Raw genomic sequence first — 19,549 nt, forward strand, 5'->3', positions numbered from 1 at the left:
CTTAACAAAAACAACAATAAATTTAAAAAAAATAAAACAAAAATTTAACATAATTATCTTGTTGTAAATTCAAACCACTGTTTAATAGCTTCTGAAACTGTTAACGGAAGTGATGTGATATCTCTTAAAACTGTATAAAATGGAAATGGAAATAGACTCATATATGGAGTAAATTGAACAGTACCATTAGGCAAAAACTGTGTTTGTTTCATATCCATTATTGACTTCTTTCCATTATCCAAAATAATAAAAAGAACGGTAACTCTTTGTGAAATTAAGTTTTTAATAGCATTATTCAATTGATCAACTTTACCGGATAAAGCTCCATGACCATCTGAAAGTATAATCATCATTTGATTTGAGGGTTTTTCTGCATTTGCATCACTTAATACTTGAGATGAAACATTCAGAAGATTTAATAAGTCTGTTTTATCTTGATCAAACTTTAATCCTTGTAATAGTTTTCTTCCAAATGTATCCCCGTGTGTTGAGAAATCCGAAATCATTTGAACATCATTACCAAATTTGCAAACAGCTATTTCACCTATTTCAAGTTGAGAAAGAGCTTTTTCAATTAAGCATGTACTTTGACAAGTTAATTGATTTATCTTATTTTCATTCATTGAAGCAGAATCATCAATAGCTAATAATACTTGATAATTTCTTTTAGCTTTTTTAGTTCGTCTCATCCAAATTTTATCTTTTCTATGACCACTAGCAATGTATGAAATGAGTCTTCTCATATTGAGACGCTTACCAGAACGATAATCACCTTCTAGTTTTGAAGCAATAGTAGGTTCAATTATAATTCGTAAGTATTCAGTTAATTCATATGCAAGAGTTGACACTGAAGACGTAATGTTACTCCACTCATTATCAAAATGTCTGTTTTCTTCAATATTTCCATCTTCAGTAAATCTATCTACAGTAAAGTTTTTCTTTATTTCACTTAAATTATCAAAATCTAAATTTTCAACGTCTAATTTAATAATAGATTTCTTATAAGTATCATCAACATCCATTTCATCATCAGAAACAATATTTTCTTCTTTATCCTCATCGAGTGAATTTTCATCATTTTTAGACATATTAACATTATCTTCATCTTTCTTAATCTGTTTATATTTTCTATCATCATAAATACCTCTTGTATTTTTAGCTTCTTCCATAGTAGCACTTTTAATAATTTGCCTTTCTTTTGTACTATTTTTATTATTATGTGCAAGTAAATAATCCTCATCATCTGTCTTAGCATCTTCATCATCTGAATGACCTTCTACAGATTTATTATCATCAACCTCATCTGTGTTATCTGCTAATTCTTTATTTGATTCTTCTTTCTCTGAATTATTTATCTCAGAATCTTCCTGTTTAGGATCATTTTTCTTTTCAACATTTTTAGATTTTGAAGCAACATTTTCTGATACGTTTTCAGCAATTTCTGTTTGATTATTCTCATTAGAAGCACCTTCAGTATTTTCTTTCTCAATTTGATTTTCCTCAGCTTCTTTAGATTCATTTTCAATATTTTCAGTAGGGTTACTTGAATTGTCTTGACCTACATTATGTGCTTCACTATCATCAACTTTCTCACCATCATCATTTGCTTGACAACCATCGTTAACCATTTCAAGCTCTGGTGGCAACTCTTCTGCAGTTGTTTCTTCTTCATTTTCTTCAACTTCACCAGTATCTGTTGGATCTTCTTGGTTTTCATTTCTTGCATCATCTATCTGTTCAGTGTCGTCTCCGACAGATTGGTTGTCCTCAATATCAGTATCATTATCTACATCACAAGTATTTATATTTTCAAGATGATCTTCATCATCTGTGTTTTCGTTATCTTTGTCATCATCATTTTGATTTGCTTCATCATCATCATCATCTTTACCTTCTTCATTTTCATCTGTTAGCTTTGGTTCATCCTTTTCACCACTTACCGGTGAATCATTATCTTTAGCACCAAGCTCATCTGTCTCCTCTTTAGCTCCTTCGTTTCCTTGATCAATATTCATATCATCATCTTTATCTTCTTTGTCCCATATTTCAGGATCTAATTGTTTTTCATCTTCTTCATCAATATCACCTTTATTCCAATCTACATTAGGCTCTTTATCATCTTCCTCATCATCATCTTTGTTGTCACCCTTTTCATCATTTTCTTCTAAATCTAAATCTTCAAGATCTGCTGCAAAATCTTCATCCATTTCAATTGGTTTTTCATCATCATTTTGTTTCTCTGGAACATTGTCTGGTTTTTTGTCATTTTCACCCTCTAATCCTTCAATTTGTCCCATATTATCAATTTGATCAGAAACATCGTTTTCTCCCTCACCTTCTCCCATTCCAGCATTCTCTCCACCACTACTTTCTTTACCATCTTTAGTTTCACCTTCCTCAGATTTTGGTATAGAATTAACAAATCCTTTTTCTAATAATGTGTAGGAGAAATTTTCAAAATAAATGTAAAATAATAAAATATCTTTTAAAAATTGACTGATGATGGAATCAAAATGATTGTAAACTTTTGTTAAAAAGTCACAAGCATCAACAGCTTTCTTTAAATATTCATAATCAAATATATGATTTTGGCTAATTTTAACAACTAATGACAAAAATCTTTCAACAGGAACATTTATAACAGAGACACCTTCAAGAATTCGTTTCACATCATCTATTGGATTATGATTATATTTAAAATTAAGATCATTAACTTGTTCATTAATTATTTTGTACATTTTTTGTAAACATAAAAGAACACTTTCAAGTTCATCAGATGTTTCTTTTTCATAAATTGAAGTCATTTCATCCTCTTTTAATTCGTTAACTATTTCTTTACAAAGAAAATTAATATCATCCACATATTTTGGGGTCCAAGTTAAAAGATTTTTAGAATATTTTTCTATTTCCTGACATTTTTTAGTGACTGTTTCAACAATTAATGTTACTTCATTGACATTCCAGATTTTGTATTCAAATTGATAATCAATTTTTTTTTCAATAAAAATTTTTAATTCATCTGCCATATTTTGAGATTTTTCAGCATAATCAAGAATATGCTTGTATTGACTATGTTTTTTATATAATCCATCAAAAGTATTTGTAATATCATCATTAAAAATAGAATTCATACTATTTTCAGGAGCACTATGTATTATATCAACTAAACTTGTGGTTATAGTAATTAATTTTGGAAGGTGTTTTGTAATATTATTTAATTTTCTTGAAAAGTTTTGGTGATGGAAATTTTTACTATTTAATTGATAATTTTCTTTACTTTGTTTTAAAAATTTGTCAATTATTTTTAAATCGTATTTAAACTTTCCAATACTATCACCAGTCATTGAAGCATTATATAACCAAAATAAACAATAATCAGTAATTCCTTTTATGTGATTTAAAATTGAAGGTGTTATTTGATCATTAGGTTTTGTAGTATGTTTCAACAAAGCATTTCTAGAAGCTGCTCCGTGACGTAAAAGTTTTTCAATTATCGTAACATCATTTAAATATTTCAATTCTATTTCCATAACTGTATTTATAGTTAATTTTTCTGAAATTATTGTCATACCTTTTCTACTATTTAATCCTATAGCATTACATTTTTTAATAAGTAATGAAAACATTTTTTGACGATCAAATTGAGCTCGACCCTGTTGCTTTTCTTTTTCTTCAATACTACCTTCATATACAATTGGAGTTTTTATTAAAGTATCACAATGAATGACAAATCCAATAATATTTGTTATTTGATCACGATCAGTTACATTTATTAAATTTTCTAACATTAATTTCATTGTCTTTGACTCTTTTACAAGTGCCTCAGAAATGATATTCTTTGGTAATTCAAATTCTGTTTCAATTAAATCATCATAATTAGGCTCCATTGGTATTTCAAAAACATCAGAAATAGGTTGTTTACAACAAAATTTATAATGCCTTAAAATATTAAATAATTGTCCATGAGCTTTTTTGGTACTTTCTTTTACACTCCATAAATTAAGATCAGTGAATTTGAGAACATCAACAAATTCTTTCAATTCATTTTCAATTTTTGATGTAACATCTTTTAATTTTTTATTTATAGATTCTTTAAATTGTTCCAAATGTTTGTGTGCAGATCGTAATTTTTTAATTAAATTATAATAATATTTTTTTCTTTCACCAATATCATTATGATTTAAATAAAATTCTATCCATTTAGCCATAAGAAGAGCACTTTGAAGACGTGCATCAAAATCTGTTAATGTAGAATTATATAACCATTCAATAAGCATAGCTAAAAGATTTTTAGTACTATTTTCATCATCTTCCAAATTAAGACAATCATAAAAACTTTCAATTAAAGGAAAACTTTTTAATAATGTCAATTGATTATTTTCATAATAAACTCTTTTTAAAATATCTTTCCAACATAAGACTTCCATCTTTTTCCATTCAAGCAAAAGTTTCTTTAATGGTTCAGTTTGATTAATAATTGAATGAGCACGATCAGCAATTTGCTGCCAATTTTCACACTCATTTAGTATTCTTTCAACACGTGCAGCAAGAAGCATAAGTGGTAAATTAGATGAACAATTAAAATATCTATCTATACATTCTAATATACTAATAAGTATAGAATTATCTTCATATTCACTTTTAAGTTCTAATATACGAACCTCAAGATCCTTAACTAATTTAATTGATTCAAAAACTTCTTTTGGTATATTTTCATGGTAAACATTAAAACTTTTTGCATCAATATTAACAGAAGTTGTTTTCTTTTCAATTTTTTGTATCATTTTATTAAGAGCAATTAAATGACCATCTATAGTACTTTCTTCATTTATAATATTTAATCTTCCACTAGGTATTAGATAATTTGTTAGATATAAAGCAGGAAGATAAAGATTATCAGCTTCTGGTGTTTTATAATCAACTTCTTTATCAATAAAAGCATATAATAATTCATGCATTTGTTGACCTGTTAATGATGGTTCATTAATTAAAGCTTCTGAAGAGACAGCTATAACATCTTCAACAAATGCTTCATCTGAATAGTCAGGAAAAACATCTTTTAAATCCATTTCATCTTCATCAATTGGTTCATCCTCATCCTCATTAATACCTTTTTTTTTATAAATAAATAATTTTTCTTTTTTTTCAGTATTATTAGTATGCCAAATTTTCCATTTTTTAAATATCCAATCTAAAGGTGTTTTATCAAAAGTAAGAGGTACTTTTACTGTATTCAAAATAAAACGATATTGAAATTGAATTGGAAGAAAAGAATAAGAAGAAATCATCCATTTTCTTAATGAATCATTTATATGTTGTGTCTTAATTATATCATGAATGTTTATATCTTTTGGAATTAATGATTCAATTCCAATTTCTAAATTATTTAAATAACATTCTATTCTTCTAGAAAATATATTTGTAGATAATGTAAAAATATTCAATGCCGTAAGATAAGGAATAACAATATCAGGAAGATTAAAATAATTTTGACAAATATTAAAAAATCCAGATACATTCAAAATAAAAGAATCAATTTGATTCTTAAGCATTTTTAAACTAGTAAGTGATAAATCTTGCCATGTATTATTAAGCAATTTTTCAGAAACAATTGTATATTGTTCTTCTACAAGACTTGTAAAATTAATAAGTTCTCTTTTCATTGATTCAAAAACATCATACTTTGGACGATAAAAGTTTTCATTTATATTAATTTCTTCTAAATTTTTTGTTATTCTTTCATTTGTTATAATAAGATTGTATAAAAGAGGAAATTCTGTAAATTTAAATATATTTGTATTTGTAAAATTGGCTGTAACTTCAAGATAATTTTTAAATACAATAACCAATCTAGTTGTTAATTCCATTTGTGCTTTCCATACATCTGAAACAATTTGATCATAAAGTAAAGGATCAATAAGACAGATTGGAGGTGTAAATGATTTTAACAAATGTAATCCCAACTTTATAATTCCATTCCAAAATTCATCTGAATTACTAGTAGATTGAATATAATCCAATGAATCATCATAGAAATTTTTCTTCATTTCATTTGTTGATCTAATATGATAAAATTGAAGTATTTCAATTAACTCATCTTTTATTTCTTTTGATATTTTAGTATATCCTCGTCCATAACACCATAAACTATTATAAAAATCTTTTATATTTCTCATTGCTTTACCAAAATCTTTTATTGTTATTTCACAAAATGAATTATTAAATTTTAAATTTCTCCATACATTTGAAACTAATTCACTTATAATTGGTGTATCAACAAGATCTATATTTTTTTTGGCAGAAATAAAATCACCAACTGCTGATGAAGAATTTAAAAATAAAAGTAAATAGAAAATACGTTCATCAATCTCATTATTCCACTCAATACTTTGAGCAAATAAAACTCCAGGAAATATTGAACATTCAATGTCACTTGATTTAATTAATTTACGGAAATATGATACATCATTTATCATATCTAATGATTGTTCCAAAGCACCACCACGTGTTGGATCTTGAATCTTTATTCTTAATTGACTTTCTGCATAATTTAAGGCTAATAAAGCATTTTTAAGATATTCATTATCATCCTCAAATGTTGAACAAAAATCAAAAGATTTACGTACACTGTTAAAGAATGTTACTTGATTTCTATCTTCTTGAGACCAATATTTATTAATACGAGAATGAAATCTAAATAAATTCATACTATTTTTTGTTAAATTAACAAAATAATTATGATTGATACTGTTCCAAGTAATTTGTGTTGGCCATAACCCAAAAATGTCAGATGGACTAGTATATGTAAATTTAATTACAAGGATTATTTTTGTTAAAAGTTCAATATACTCAGAAAAGACTTTTTCTCCACGATTTTTAGAAATAATAAATTTTTTAAGCTCATCAACAAATGAAGCAATATGAAGAATAACTGGAGAAGAGACTTTTTTAATATCAATTTGTCCTTTATTTGCTTTAACACTTGTATTATAAAATGAATCTTCTGAAATTTCAATATCATGAATAATGTTATGACACCATATCGAGAAAGATTCAAGTGAGAAATCATCTAAAATTCTGTCAAACTTTGGATTGTTTCTAGATGACAAAGTAAATATTCTTTGATCATTGTATCCTTGAAGTGATAGAAAATGATCCAATAGATAATTAACAGTAGTCTTATTAACACTATTAAATAACTGAAAAATAAATTCCTTTAAATCATTAATTTCTTTTCCATCAAAAGCACATAAACACCAAAGTAATCCACTAACATAATCTCCTTTAGAAGCAAATTTCCAAGCATTAGCAATCCACTTCGGTAAATCTTCCTTATTAATGTCACAAACTTTTGGAAACCACAAAGTAGATGTTTCTGATAGTGTTGTTGTATCCATGGAATTATCTTGTTTATTATTATAAATATCACCATTTAATGCAGCAAAATTCAAAATATCTTTCGCCTTCATATTTTGCAAGCTACTATCAAATGACAATTTTTCTTCATATTCAATTTTATTATTATCAATATTTATCAAATTGAGTTTATCCCTAATATTATTCCACCAAGCGTCACTTTCTAAAATAAACATTTCAACAGAACGATTTCTCATAGCTCTTGAAAGATTTCCAAATTGTGGATTCATTGTGAAAAACACTCTAAAATTTTTGTGTGCTTTTATAACACCATCACCTTCAACAGAATGTTCAGGAAGAGTTAATTCTCCATCATTTTCTAAACAAGTATTAAGACGATCCAACACAGCACCACTACAACAATTGACATTTTCAATTAATATCCATTCGCCATTAAGGTATGAGTTAAGAAATACAGAATTTCTCCATTCAAAACAAAGATTTGAACTGGCAAATTCTTCATCATATTTTGATAAATTGTTTTTTATTTCATCATTAATATCTAATGAACAAATAACATGAAGATTGTGTCGCAATTGTAAGATATCTTCTGCTTCTTCAGCTTCTTCAATCAGTTTTTCAACAACATTTAATTTTTTAATGTCATTTATGTAATTTTGTTTAAGATTATTAAAATCAACAGCATTAGACAAATGTTCATATGATCCTAGAAGTTCCAAAGCATCTGTATTAGCTGTCAATCTCATATGATTCAATTTTTTTCCATATAAACCAGCTAATATTTCAATCAGTGTCCTTTTACCGATAAAACTTTCACCAACCAAAAGTGTTAACCAATTCATATTAACATTTACAATAAGTTTTTGTAAAGTTGATAATTGTGATGGTAGTAAAAATTTCTTATTTTTAATGAGATATTTAATGTCATCAGTTGTAAATGATTCTCCACCAATTGAAATATTATCATCAATACAACGAATAGCAGGAATAAGAGGCATAAAAGGTACTCCAAAAACACTGTAAAAAATTTCTTTCATTACATTTTTATCATTTGCATTTCTCATTCTAGAAATATATAAAATGTCAAATCCTTTATCAACATCATTCTCATTGCTTGTAATACTAGCCCATCTTAAAAGATCTCTTAAATTAAATTCATAAGGTGAACCTTCAGGAATCCAACCATTCTTAATTTTTTTAGAAATTTCTTTATTTATTTCAACCATATTTTTAATTAAAGTATCACTTAAATTTTGATTGCTTTTTTTCAGTACCATTTCAAAGTCATTAGGTGATAATTCATCAACGTATATTGAAGTAAATCTGTTTAAAAATGATTTTGGAAGCGATCTTCTACCACCACCTTGGCCACGAGGATTTTGACAAGCAAAAAATCTACAACTTGAAACTCCAATATCAAATGTTTTATTTAGTTCTGCTATAAACAATTCTTTACGATGATCAAAACATGAATTTAATCCTTCTAAAACGCTTTGTGAAGCCAAATTCATTTCATCCAATAAAATCCAACATCCTTCTTTTATTGCTTTTAAAATTGGTCCATCTTGCCAAACAAAAGAAGTTTTCCCATCTTCTAAAGTTATTGGTACATCACAACCAAAAAGATCACATAAATCCGTCTGATCTGAAAGATTAAGACGAATTAACTTATGTCCAGTAACTGAGGCAAGAGCCATAACAGTACTACTTTTACCAGCTCCTGGAGAACCTTCAAGCATAACTGGTTTGTTTATCAATAAAGCACGTGCAAGTCTTAAGACATTCTTATTACAAGTTGGTGCATCAAAAGTAAATGACTTAATAACTTTCTGAGGGTATTTGCCTAATAATATTTCAAACGGTGGTATCGATAAACCATCATTTGAAATTTGTACTGGTGCTATGGCATCACAATACACATTTTTAAATCCATCTGTTGAAATACCATTTGTAATTAAGATACTTTCAAGTTCATTTAAACAATCATTTTTTATTTCATTTTCATCTATTGAACTCCGTGATATCATTATGCCAAAAGAATCAAATAAAATTGAAGAAAATGAATGGTAAATTGATAATGCAATTGAGATTCCCTTATTAAAACAGGCTTCAAACATTTCTGAAGCAGCAACAACATCTCTAATAGAAAATGGAAATCTAAAAATGCACCCGTATTTCTTACTAAAGAAAGCAAAAAATTTAATAATAACTTTTGCTACATTATTTAAAATATTTTTTTTAAGCCTATTCGAAGTAACCAAATGATGAAGTCTTCTTTCAACAATTTTTTGATATTCCTCTTCCGAAAATGAAGCTTTACACCATATTTCAGTAAATCTGTTTCTCAATGCTTTTGAAAGTTCCTTTTTTCCATAGTCACCTCCTGGATTCATGGTAGCAACAATTTGAAAACCATCTTTTGCAATAATTAATTCACTTTCACCAGCATCACTCAAAAGAAGAGTTCTTTCTGACTCAAGTAATGGATTTAGACGTTCTAAAACACTATCAGCAGCAAGTGAAATTTCATCTATTAAGATACTTTTTCCTTCTTTCATAGCCTGAACTACAACACCATCAACCCATTCAAAATCTCCTGATGGTAACGGTCTTATTCTTCCTAAAAAGTCAGAGGTTTCTGTTTTTTCATGACAATTTATTGATAAAATTTGATCATTACTAATTAATTGTGATAAAGTTGTTTTACCACAACCAGTTTCACCAACAAGTAACACAGGTTCATTTACTCTCCAAGCTTGATATGATAGTACAAGCATACGGCGCATTCCTTCTGTCAATATAATACTGCTATTTTCATTTTTGGACATCAAATCAACAACAAATTTTGGCATAAATATAGAATCAATGCTAAATAACTTTTCAGGTTCAATATTAACTTTTAATTGCTTTTCTAATACACTTTTTATAACATTTTCATCATTTATATTTCTACATCGTCCTGCTAACAAAAAATATCCATGATTAGCAAGACATTGTTTCCAATCTTTTCCTTCATCACCACTATTAGCTAATCTTCCTGCCCATCTAAATACATCTCTTAATGTCATTAAACCATCACTAGCTGAAAATATACCACTTAAACTTCTTCTATTTCTCAATTCCACTAATACATCAACCATCTTTTGAGCAGAAGATGGAGCAACTTTACATTTATGACAAATAATTTCAACTAGTTCTTCCATTGGAGCATGATCAAATCGAAGTACGACAAATCTATTTAGAAATGCTCGTGAAAGTCTTTTTCTTCCTGCATAACTTCCAACTGGATTTTGAGTTGCAAATAATCGGAAATTTGGATGAGCTTTAAAAGCTTTATTAAATTCAGAAACAAATAATTCACGATTATCGTCAAGAAGTCTATTTAATGCTTCCAATACATCAGAAGGAGCAAGATTTAATTCATCAAGAATAACCCAATCACCATTTTTAACAGCTTTCAGTAGAACACCTTCAACAAAATTTAATTTTCCATTTTCATCAGGAAGATAACTTCCAATGTATTCCTGAATATCTGTATATTCATGATTATTAATTCTATATACACGATTTCCAGTTATTTTTGCAAGATACATTATCATTGAAGTTTTTCCAGCAGATGTTTCACCTTCAAGAAGAACTGGAAATTTACCTGAGCTAACTAAACGTCCAACTTGTCGAAGGTTTTCCTTTATTGTTGTAGTAACAACATATTGATTATCCTCTCCAATATCAATTGACCCTTTTTTAACAAAATAACCTTCAATATTAACAAAATCTTTAGAAGCATTTTTGGGAGTTTTAAGAACAACGTTTTTTGCTTTAGCAAAATAATGGTCAATAATTTTTACCATTTTACTACGTTCATTTAAAGATAAATTGGATGTAAAAGACATAACTATAGCATCATAAACTGAATAGAATACGTTACCATATAGGTTTTCAGAAGCAACTGACAAACTACGACATAAATTTCTAAGTGAAAACATTTTTGGAAATTGAATTCTAACTTCAGCGTAAAATTCCGTTATTTTATTCATATTTTCTAATGAAATTGTTGGAATATAATTTTTAACAATTTCACATAATTGTTCTGATTCTTCCGTTTCATGAACAAAAAATTCTGTAAATCTTGATCTTACCCCAATAGGTAGATTTCTTTTTCCTTCATCTGTTGCTGGATTCATACATGCAAAAAGCCTAAAGTCCTTATGCAATATTGACGTCTGATCAAGAATATGAATAATAGCATCTAAACATTCAGAAGAACTAAGATTTATTTCATCAACTAATAACCAATGCCCCTTTTGAGCAGCTTCAGAAACTATTCCTTTTATATAGGCAAAAGGAAATGCAGATGATGTTAATGATAACTCCATCCTTTGAACTCTTGAAATTAATTTAGCCCATTCAATAGCTGATTTTCCATGTCTAATTGCATTTTCAGAAGCCTTTTTAATTAATCTAAGACTATCAATAAAATTTTTACTTTCTAATAATTTGTCTAAATGTCCAATAAATTTTTGGTTTTTCTCCATGTTAAAACAATTTTTCATTAAATCCAAAAATGTTTCTCTTATAGGTAGCAATAAAGTCATTGGTGAAACAGGTTTATATCCTCCGATTAAATCAGAAGATTCTGAATGTTGAGATAAATTAACAACTTCCAAATGTGCATTTAAATACATAGCAATTGTTTGAATACCTGAAGTTTTTCCAACTCCAGTTTCTCCAGTTAAAAGTATTGGTTCTTTATTATCAATACAAATTGCAATTCTTTCCATTAATTGACAAAGATCTTTAGTCATACCATATGAACAATGTTTTATTTTAATAATATGTTCTTTATGTTTTGAAAGAAATACTCGTCCAATTGTAACACCGGTTTTAGATGCTTCAACAGAAGGTTTCCTTATATTTAAGGCATGATGAAGCTGATCAACAGTAACAGCTAAATGACTAGCTATCAATTTTCCAAGTTCAAAAACAATTTCCTTTTTATCCACAAATAAAACCCATACATCTATTAATTCCATCATTACTTTTACATTTTCTGATAATCCATTAATTTTTTCAAGACGTTTACAAGCACAAAACAAATCTCTGAAAAATAATTAATAAAATAAAAAAGAATAAATTGTCTTACTTTGAAATTAATTGTCTTCCTCGAGGTTGTAATTCTTTTAATTTTTCAGAAAGTTTAATAAAAAGTTCTAAAATCCTTTTTGAAATAGTTAAACATCGTGGATATTTAGAATTTATAATATTGAGTAATTCTTCATTAGTAAAAGAATTAAGTTCAACCTTGTAAGGTATACTTGACAAAAGAGAACTTGTTTCATAAGGAATTGAAATTCCTGTGCGCATGCTTGCAACAATTCTACAACTATCATTTAATTTAATTAAATCCCCTGAAACTAATTTAACCATTCTTTCACGACATAAATCCATTATTGCAGAAATTAAATCAACTGGTGCTAATTCAAGATCTTCAAGCAATATAATAGTATCTGTTGACAAAGCTTTAGTAAATTCTGATGGCCTCCAAATAAATTCTCCTAAGACATCAGTACAATGGTAAAATCCAAATAATGCTTTAGAATCCAGTTGGTCTGACATTTGAAAAACATTATAATTAATTTTTAAATCATTTGATATTTCTTTAACTAATGTAGTTTTACCACATCCAATAGGTCCTTCAATGATAACTAATGATTTTTGCTTTGTTAATTTAATAATCTTAGACTTTTCAAAAGAACGATTCAAAGGTGAAGATATTTTAGGAATTTTTGTTTCGATAGAATCTTCATTTTTTTCCAATGATGTCCCATTAGTTGTAGAATATTTTCGCTTTTTTTTATCCACAACCATATCTATAAAAAAAAAAAATTTTTTTTTAATTTTTAAAAAAAAGAAAAAAAAATATACAATAATTAGTGAAATGTGAAAATAAATATTTAAAATTAAAATTTCTTGGTATGATGTTTTAACAAAACTTTGGTAAAGCGTTACCCTATTTTTATTACACGCGTTATTAACAATTCGTGTTTATCTTAAAATAGGATAATCTCAAAGATGTTTTTGATTTTATCTTTTTTGCATATGAAAATAAAAATGTTAAAAAAAAGTTTTTCAATAGTTATTATAAAATTTTATCATTTTTTGTTACGTCAATTTTAAGATTGTATTAATATTCATGTTTTCATATTTATTTACTTTTTAGAAATATTATAAAAAATATTATTACCACTTTATTTACAACGAAACCATGTTCTTTCATCTTACTTTAGAACATGAGATTTCATTACATCCTAAATATTTTGGTCCAAACTTGATGGATACAGTAAAACAGAAACTTTTTAATGAAGTTGAAGGAACATGTACAGGAAAACACGGTTTTGTTATTGCTGTTACAACTATTGACTCAATTGGTCATGGCATGATTCAACCAGGTTAGTTTTTTATTTTATTTATTTGTAACATATTTAAGGGCGTGGATTTGTCACATATTTCGTTAAGTATAAAGCAATCGTTTTTCGCCCATTCAAAAATCAAGTAATGGATGCAATTGTTACACAAATTAATAAAGTCGGAATTTTTTGTGAAATTGGACCATTATCTGTTTTTATCTCACAACATTGTATCCCCCAAGATCTCAAATTTGACACTATTAATGATATTCCATGTTTTAAAAATGATGATGAAACAATTGTGATAAAAATTGATGATGAAATAAGAGTTAAACTTATTGGTACCCGAGTAGATGCTTCTGATATTTTTGCAATTGGTACATTAATGGATGATTATCTTGGTTTAGTTTCAACCGAATAATTATTTTAATTTTTTTTGTAGATTTTTCCTATTTACTATTTCGGTTTTTTTTTTTTGTATATAATGAGTACTTTTTTTTCAATTTAATATTTTTTATGATTGTATCGTTTTTATCGATATAGAAATATATTATTGGACATAAAAATATAATAATAACAATTTTTAGGATGTTTAAACAAATTTTCGCTTCTGCTCTTTTTGATGAAGTTAGGCGTATGGATGGACGCCAACTGATATACCAAGTCCTCAATTTTGGTATGATAGTATCTACAGCTCTTATGATTTGGAAAGGGCTAATGGTTATCACTGGAAGCGAAAGTCCTATTGTTGTAGTTCTTTCCGGTTCTATGGAACCAGCATATTTTAGAGGAGATTTGTTAACATTGTATTATGATAGAAAAAAACCTATAGAGGTTGGTGATGTTACAGTATTTAAAATAGAAGGACGAGATATTCCTATAGTCCATAGAGTTATTAAAGTTCACGGAAACAATGTTGATGATCTTAAATTTTTAACAAAAGGTGATAACAATCAAGTAGATGATCGTGGTCTATATCTTCCAGGACAAAATTGGTTGAAGCAAGCAGATGTTGTTGGACAACCTCATGGTTATATCCCTTATATTGGTATGATAACAATCATAATGAATGACTATCCACAACTAAAATATGCAGTACTTGGTGTACTGGGTTTATTTGTTTTGATTCACAGAGAATAAATTAAGTTATATTACTTTTTATTAAAAAATAAATTTAAAACAAATTATATTTTATTCATTTTTTTCATGTTCACTATCATTATCAACCAAATTCCATTGATCTTCACTTTCCTCAAGTTCCTCTTCTTCTGTTTCACTTTCTGAAAAAATTTCATCTCTATCAACAGAAAAATCAGAACTACATATTGAGTATGTAATAATGGAAAAAAATGCTAGTGGAACACCAAAAAGGCATGAAGCAAGAATTGGTTGGTTTGCAAACATTTCATATACATTTTTGCATAATTCGAATATTGAACGACGGACATTTGTAATTAATGAATTTCCTCCAAGTGGTTTAATTTCTCCTTCCATTATTGAATTTAAAAATGTTTTAATAGAATGTGGTGTCATTTTGGCAGGTTCATCATTACTTATATAGTATTCATAAGATGAATAGTTAAAAACTAAAATTCCAGGGATGTCAAAATTTCCAATGACTATAGATGTAGGAATCGCATTACCATCAACCCATCCAAATTGAAACATTGATGACATTTCTGTGTCTTTTCTTACCATCAAAGCTGCTTCATTTGCTATTTTTTCAAATTTTGAAACTTTTGAATCTTTTTTAGATCTTTCTAGAAAATCAGATATTATTAAAACTAACAATTTCTTAGATAAAGTTCCAACTGCATGCAAATTAGCATAATTTATTTGTGGCATCAATATCCATTTTTCTTGAAGTATCCATTCTTTAAGTGAAATATCATTATGAGGATAAATGTAATGTGTTTTATCTTTAAATACAATAACAGTTGGTTCTGATAAAATTTTTATATTTCCTGGTAAAACATTTGCTACTTTTGTTTTATAAAAGTTAACACTAACAAATTCTTTTTCAGCAATATCTTTAAATTTCTCAAAAAGTATATCTTCATCACCGACAAACAAAAACACTGGATCTTTGTCACAGTTTTTAATAGCGTTTGTTAACTCAGACTGTTTATTAATTACTTTAATTACTGGTCCAGAACTTTTTATAACAAAGTCTAACATTTTTTCATTTGTTCTTTCACCTTCATAAGGAATTTCAACACCATTTCTAAAGAAAATTATTGTTGGATATCCTTGAATTTTTAATGCATTTCCAACATTACTAAATCTTGTACAGTCTACCTTACCAATACGTACATCAATTTCTTTATCCGCTACAGCATGTGCTAAATGTTCCCAAGTGGGCATTAAACGTTTACAATGTCCACACCATGGTGCATAAAACTAAAATATTTAATTTGTAAATAAATATAAATTATAAAATCCTACCGCTACAAACCACATTCCTCCATTTTTTACATCAAGAAATTTATCATTTAATTCTAATACATTACTATGTGGTTTTTGTTGGCAATAAACATTATAGATAAAAAAGAAAAAGAAAAATAAAAGCACATTGAAATTGTTCATTATTTAAAAGAAAATAAATTTATTTTATATAGTTCAAATCAATGTTTTTAGTTAAATAGGCCTTTAAAATTGTTAAATGCCGAGTTTATTGGTATATCGGCTATCCACACGATTATTAAGAAATTATAAACTTTCAATTTATTAAATATTAATATAGTCGTTTTGTTATTTTAAAAATAATTTTTTTTTTAGAGTATACAAAAACAATCAATATTTCTATAATAATTTAGCAATGCTTAAAGTATACATTTTTGTTACTTATAAAATAACTTTATATATGTTCTGGAAATAATCTGAGAAAATATATTATTTTTGTTAAAAATACTATATTTTTTTTATTTTAAAGAAAAACTACTTTTTTAAAATTTGTGATTCATCAATAATATTTAAAAAAATATATAAATTATACTATTAGCATATAGAACTATCAATTATTAAAAATTTAATTTAAATAGTAAAGTACAAAGTCTCACAATTTAGAATACATTTTATCATATATTTAAAAATAACCTAAAAAAATTAATTTATCAATCTTATTAATTTTGATTGGATAAAGAAACATTAAATACAATTTTAACTATTTATTTATTTTTTTTATTAATTATTAAAAAATAAGGATAATGCACTTTAATAAATAAAAAAATAAGGTCTTAGAACGATATCTTGCACATGTTTTAACATATTGGAAAAATATAGCTTTAGATGTCTGATTTATGCTGGCTATAGAAACATGGTAAACAAATAATTTGATTTTTCTATAATTTAATTACTTATATTTTTAGATGAATCGAACTTTAACTAAAACTACTCCTAGTTTTTTTCAGTATTTTCAAAGATTTAAAGGTTCGAATCCTAAAGTTGGTCTTCCGGCACCTGTAGATATTAATAAAAATAATGCTGTTTTTGACGAAAAAACTCATACAGGACAGGTATTAATTAATAAAATTAATTTTATAATATTTGTAATAATTATTTTAGGCATGGGATCAATCAGATTATCGTTTACAAAGATTTCACACTGCTGAAAAAATGGTAAATCCAAATATTGCAATGGATCTTATTGCACAAGTTCCTTCAACACCTTGTGAAGAAAATGTTGTTTCATGTGATGGTGGACATCCAGCTCTTGGACATCCAAAAGTTTTCATTAATTTAGATAAGCCTGGTAATCATGCATGTGGATATTGTGGACAAAGATTTTATAATACACATGTTACAAAAGAAGAACATAAGAATATTAATTACATAAGTTGCTGAAAAATTTTTACTAGGTTATTTAGAATAAAAAATATCATAAAACAATTTTAAATATAAATTAAATTTTTCTTTCTACAGGTTACCAATTCCTGATTAATTTTTTATACCATAAAAAGTTTTTAAATCATAAAAAAATATATTTTATAGGTATATGCAATCTATTGCCAATGATTACCAAATATGGCGTGAGCCTTTGATAGAAGTAGAACATGGTGGTCGTCAAGATACTGCAATTTTTTTAAGAATGACTGATCAAAGTCAACAAAGTATGATTGAAGCTCATCTGAAGAATTTACCAATTTTTCTTCATGTAAAAGCGGATCAAATTTACTTTGAAATTGCAAAAGATGGTAGAAATGAAATTTTAGATGTTAATACTGTAAGACATAATTCAAATGAAACTGAACATGGATTAGCTTTAAACACATCTGAAAATAAATTTGAACATTGTGCTCTTTTTAAGGGTAGACTTCAGGTATATTTTTTATTTTAATTTATTAAATTATTATGTTATTTAAGATTCAAGCAACAAACAAAAGTATTGATCAAGCCAGAGCTAAAGCTCAAAGGGCTAAGGAACAAGAAACAACAAAAACGGCTGTTAAACTTGATATAACAAATAAAGATAAACGGAAAAATATTCCAACAAAAGCAATGGGTGATAGAGGACCACCTAAAGAACCAGTAGTATCAAATAAAAAACATTCTCCAACATTAACATCTCGTTATACGGGACAAACATTGACAGAATTAAATAATCAACCTATGTATTTAAGAGTTCTTCATGTTGTTGCAACTGGTAAATTTAAATCTATTGATGAGATTGTTAAAAAAATTAAAACTGATTCTTATGGTAAGGGAGATGTAAGCCCTAACAATGAATTTGCTGAAAAATTAGCTTCTATTCCTAAGATTGTTGAAGAGATTATTGATAAATCTCAAAAAATGATTACTCTTAAAAGAGAATTATATGGACAAATAGATAAAAATTGGAAATGGTATACATCTGAGGAGCGTGCCAATGTTAGGGGAATGTTATCAAAAAGACCAGATACTAATATAGTTGCTCCAACAAGACGTTCAGGTATGTATACATTATCTGCTCCATCATCTTCCAAAAATCAAGAACCTAACAAAGAAGTTAAAGAACCAGTTTCAACTAAGATATCTGTTTCTCCACAACTTGAAAGTGGTGAAATTATAGATGAAACTCCTACAGAATCTCCTAAAAAGAAGGAATATCTTTTAACACCAAATGCTCCTTCTGAAGACTATTCAACACATTTTAATGATATAAAAACATTAGAAGAATATGAAAAATACATACTTCTTCATGAAAAAGAATATAATGAATATTTGTCATTGCATAATTATCTTAAAGATATAGCTAAAAAATTTGAAAATTTTCAAAAATCTCTTTCAGAAACTTCTATAAATACAAAAGAACATCAAAAAGTATTACGTTCAGTACAGTCAAATTATGAGCATTATGAAAATGATGCTGAGTTTCTTCGTAAACGTCAAAGACACCTTGATCTTCGCACCAGACTTGAAATTTTAACAAATAAAATAGAGGAATGGGATAGACGTGATAAAGAAAAAAGATAGTGTTATTGTTTATTTAATTTTTATTATTATTTTTTTTTATTATAATGCATCTGTTTAATAATTATATTTCAATTAAATATTAATAGAAATTGTTATTGAATATTTTATTTTTAATAGAAATTACTTTTATTACTAAGGTAAAGTTAGTATAAATATATTGTAATTTTGATAATTTCCATTTCTTGATATTAAAAAATACGTATAATATGAATATTTAATATATATATATAATTTTTTATATTATTTTTTTTAGTAATGAATAATTAGTATTCTAAATATATATATATTTTTTTTAATTAGAAGTTTAAATATAG

General features: G+C 26.8%; 6 protein-coding genes across 6 annotated transcripts; 4 read left to right on the forward strand and 2 right to left on the reverse strand.

Moving 5' to 3' along the window:
* Positions 1-53: 53 nt before the first annotated feature.
* Positions 54-13,245, reverse strand: SRAE_2000028500 (Midasin; the record flags this gene model as incomplete). The annotated part of the gene is made up of 2 exons (XM_024651097.1): positions 54-12,477; positions 12,521-13,245. The coding sequence occupies 2 exons, from the start codon at positions 13,243-13,245 to the stop codon at positions 54-56; spliced, it is 13,149 nt and encodes a 4,382-aa protein (XP_024504808.1).
* A 397-nt stretch (positions 13,246-13,642) lies between these two features.
* On the forward strand, positions 13,643-14,205 carry SRAE_2000028600 (DNA-directed RNA polymerase II subunit RPB7; the record flags this gene model as incomplete). Its single annotated transcript, XM_024651098.1, has 2 exons — positions 13,643-13,826; positions 13,865-14,205. 2 exons carry the CDS (start codon positions 13,643-13,645, stop codon positions 14,203-14,205), a joined length of 525 nt encoding a protein of 174 aa, XP_024504809.1.
* Positions 14,206-14,372: 167 nt separating this feature from the next.
* SRAE_2000028700 (GM04682p) lies at positions 14,373-14,924 on the forward strand (the record flags this gene model as incomplete). Its single annotated transcript, XM_024651099.1, has 1 exon — positions 14,373-14,924. One exon carries the CDS (start codon positions 14,373-14,375, stop codon positions 14,922-14,924), a length of 552 nt encoding a protein of 183 aa, XP_024504810.1.
* Positions 14,925-14,975: 51 nt separating this feature from the next.
* Positions 14,976-16,244, reverse strand: SRAE_2000028800 (Protein disulfide-isomerase TMX3; the record flags this gene model as incomplete). The annotated part of the gene is made up of 3 exons (XM_024651100.1): positions 14,976-16,033; positions 16,088-16,184; positions 16,230-16,244. 3 exons carry the CDS (start codon positions 16,242-16,244, stop codon positions 14,976-14,978), a joined length of 1,170 nt encoding a protein of 389 aa, XP_024504811.1.
* A 908-nt stretch (positions 16,245-17,152) lies between these two features.
* SRAE_2000028900 (NADH dehydrogenase [ubiquinone] iron-sulfur protein 6, mitochondrial) lies at positions 17,153-17,627 on the forward strand (the record flags this gene model as incomplete). The annotated part of the gene is made up of 2 exons (XM_024651101.1): positions 17,153-17,299; positions 17,349-17,627. The coding sequence occupies 2 exons, from the start codon at positions 17,153-17,155 to the stop codon at positions 17,625-17,627; spliced, it is 426 nt and encodes a 141-aa protein (XP_024504812.1).
* A 151-nt stretch (positions 17,628-17,778) lies between these two features.
* On the forward strand, positions 17,779-19,235 carry SRAE_2000029000 (Occludin/RNA polymerase II elongation factor, ELL domain and RNA polymerase II elongation factor ELL family-containing protein; the record flags this gene model as incomplete). The annotated part of the gene is made up of 2 exons (XM_024651102.1): positions 17,779-18,102; positions 18,147-19,235. The coding sequence occupies 2 exons, from the start codon at positions 17,779-17,781 to the stop codon at positions 19,233-19,235; spliced, it is 1,413 nt and encodes a 470-aa protein (XP_024504813.1).
* Positions 19,236-19,549: the final 314 nt, after the last annotated feature.

Source organism: Strongyloides ratti (assembly GCF_001040885.1).
Source record: "Strongyloides ratti genome assembly S_ratti_ED321, chromosome : 2".
NCBI lineage: Eukaryota > Metazoa > Nematoda > Chromadorea > Rhabditida > Strongyloididae > Strongyloides > Strongyloides ratti.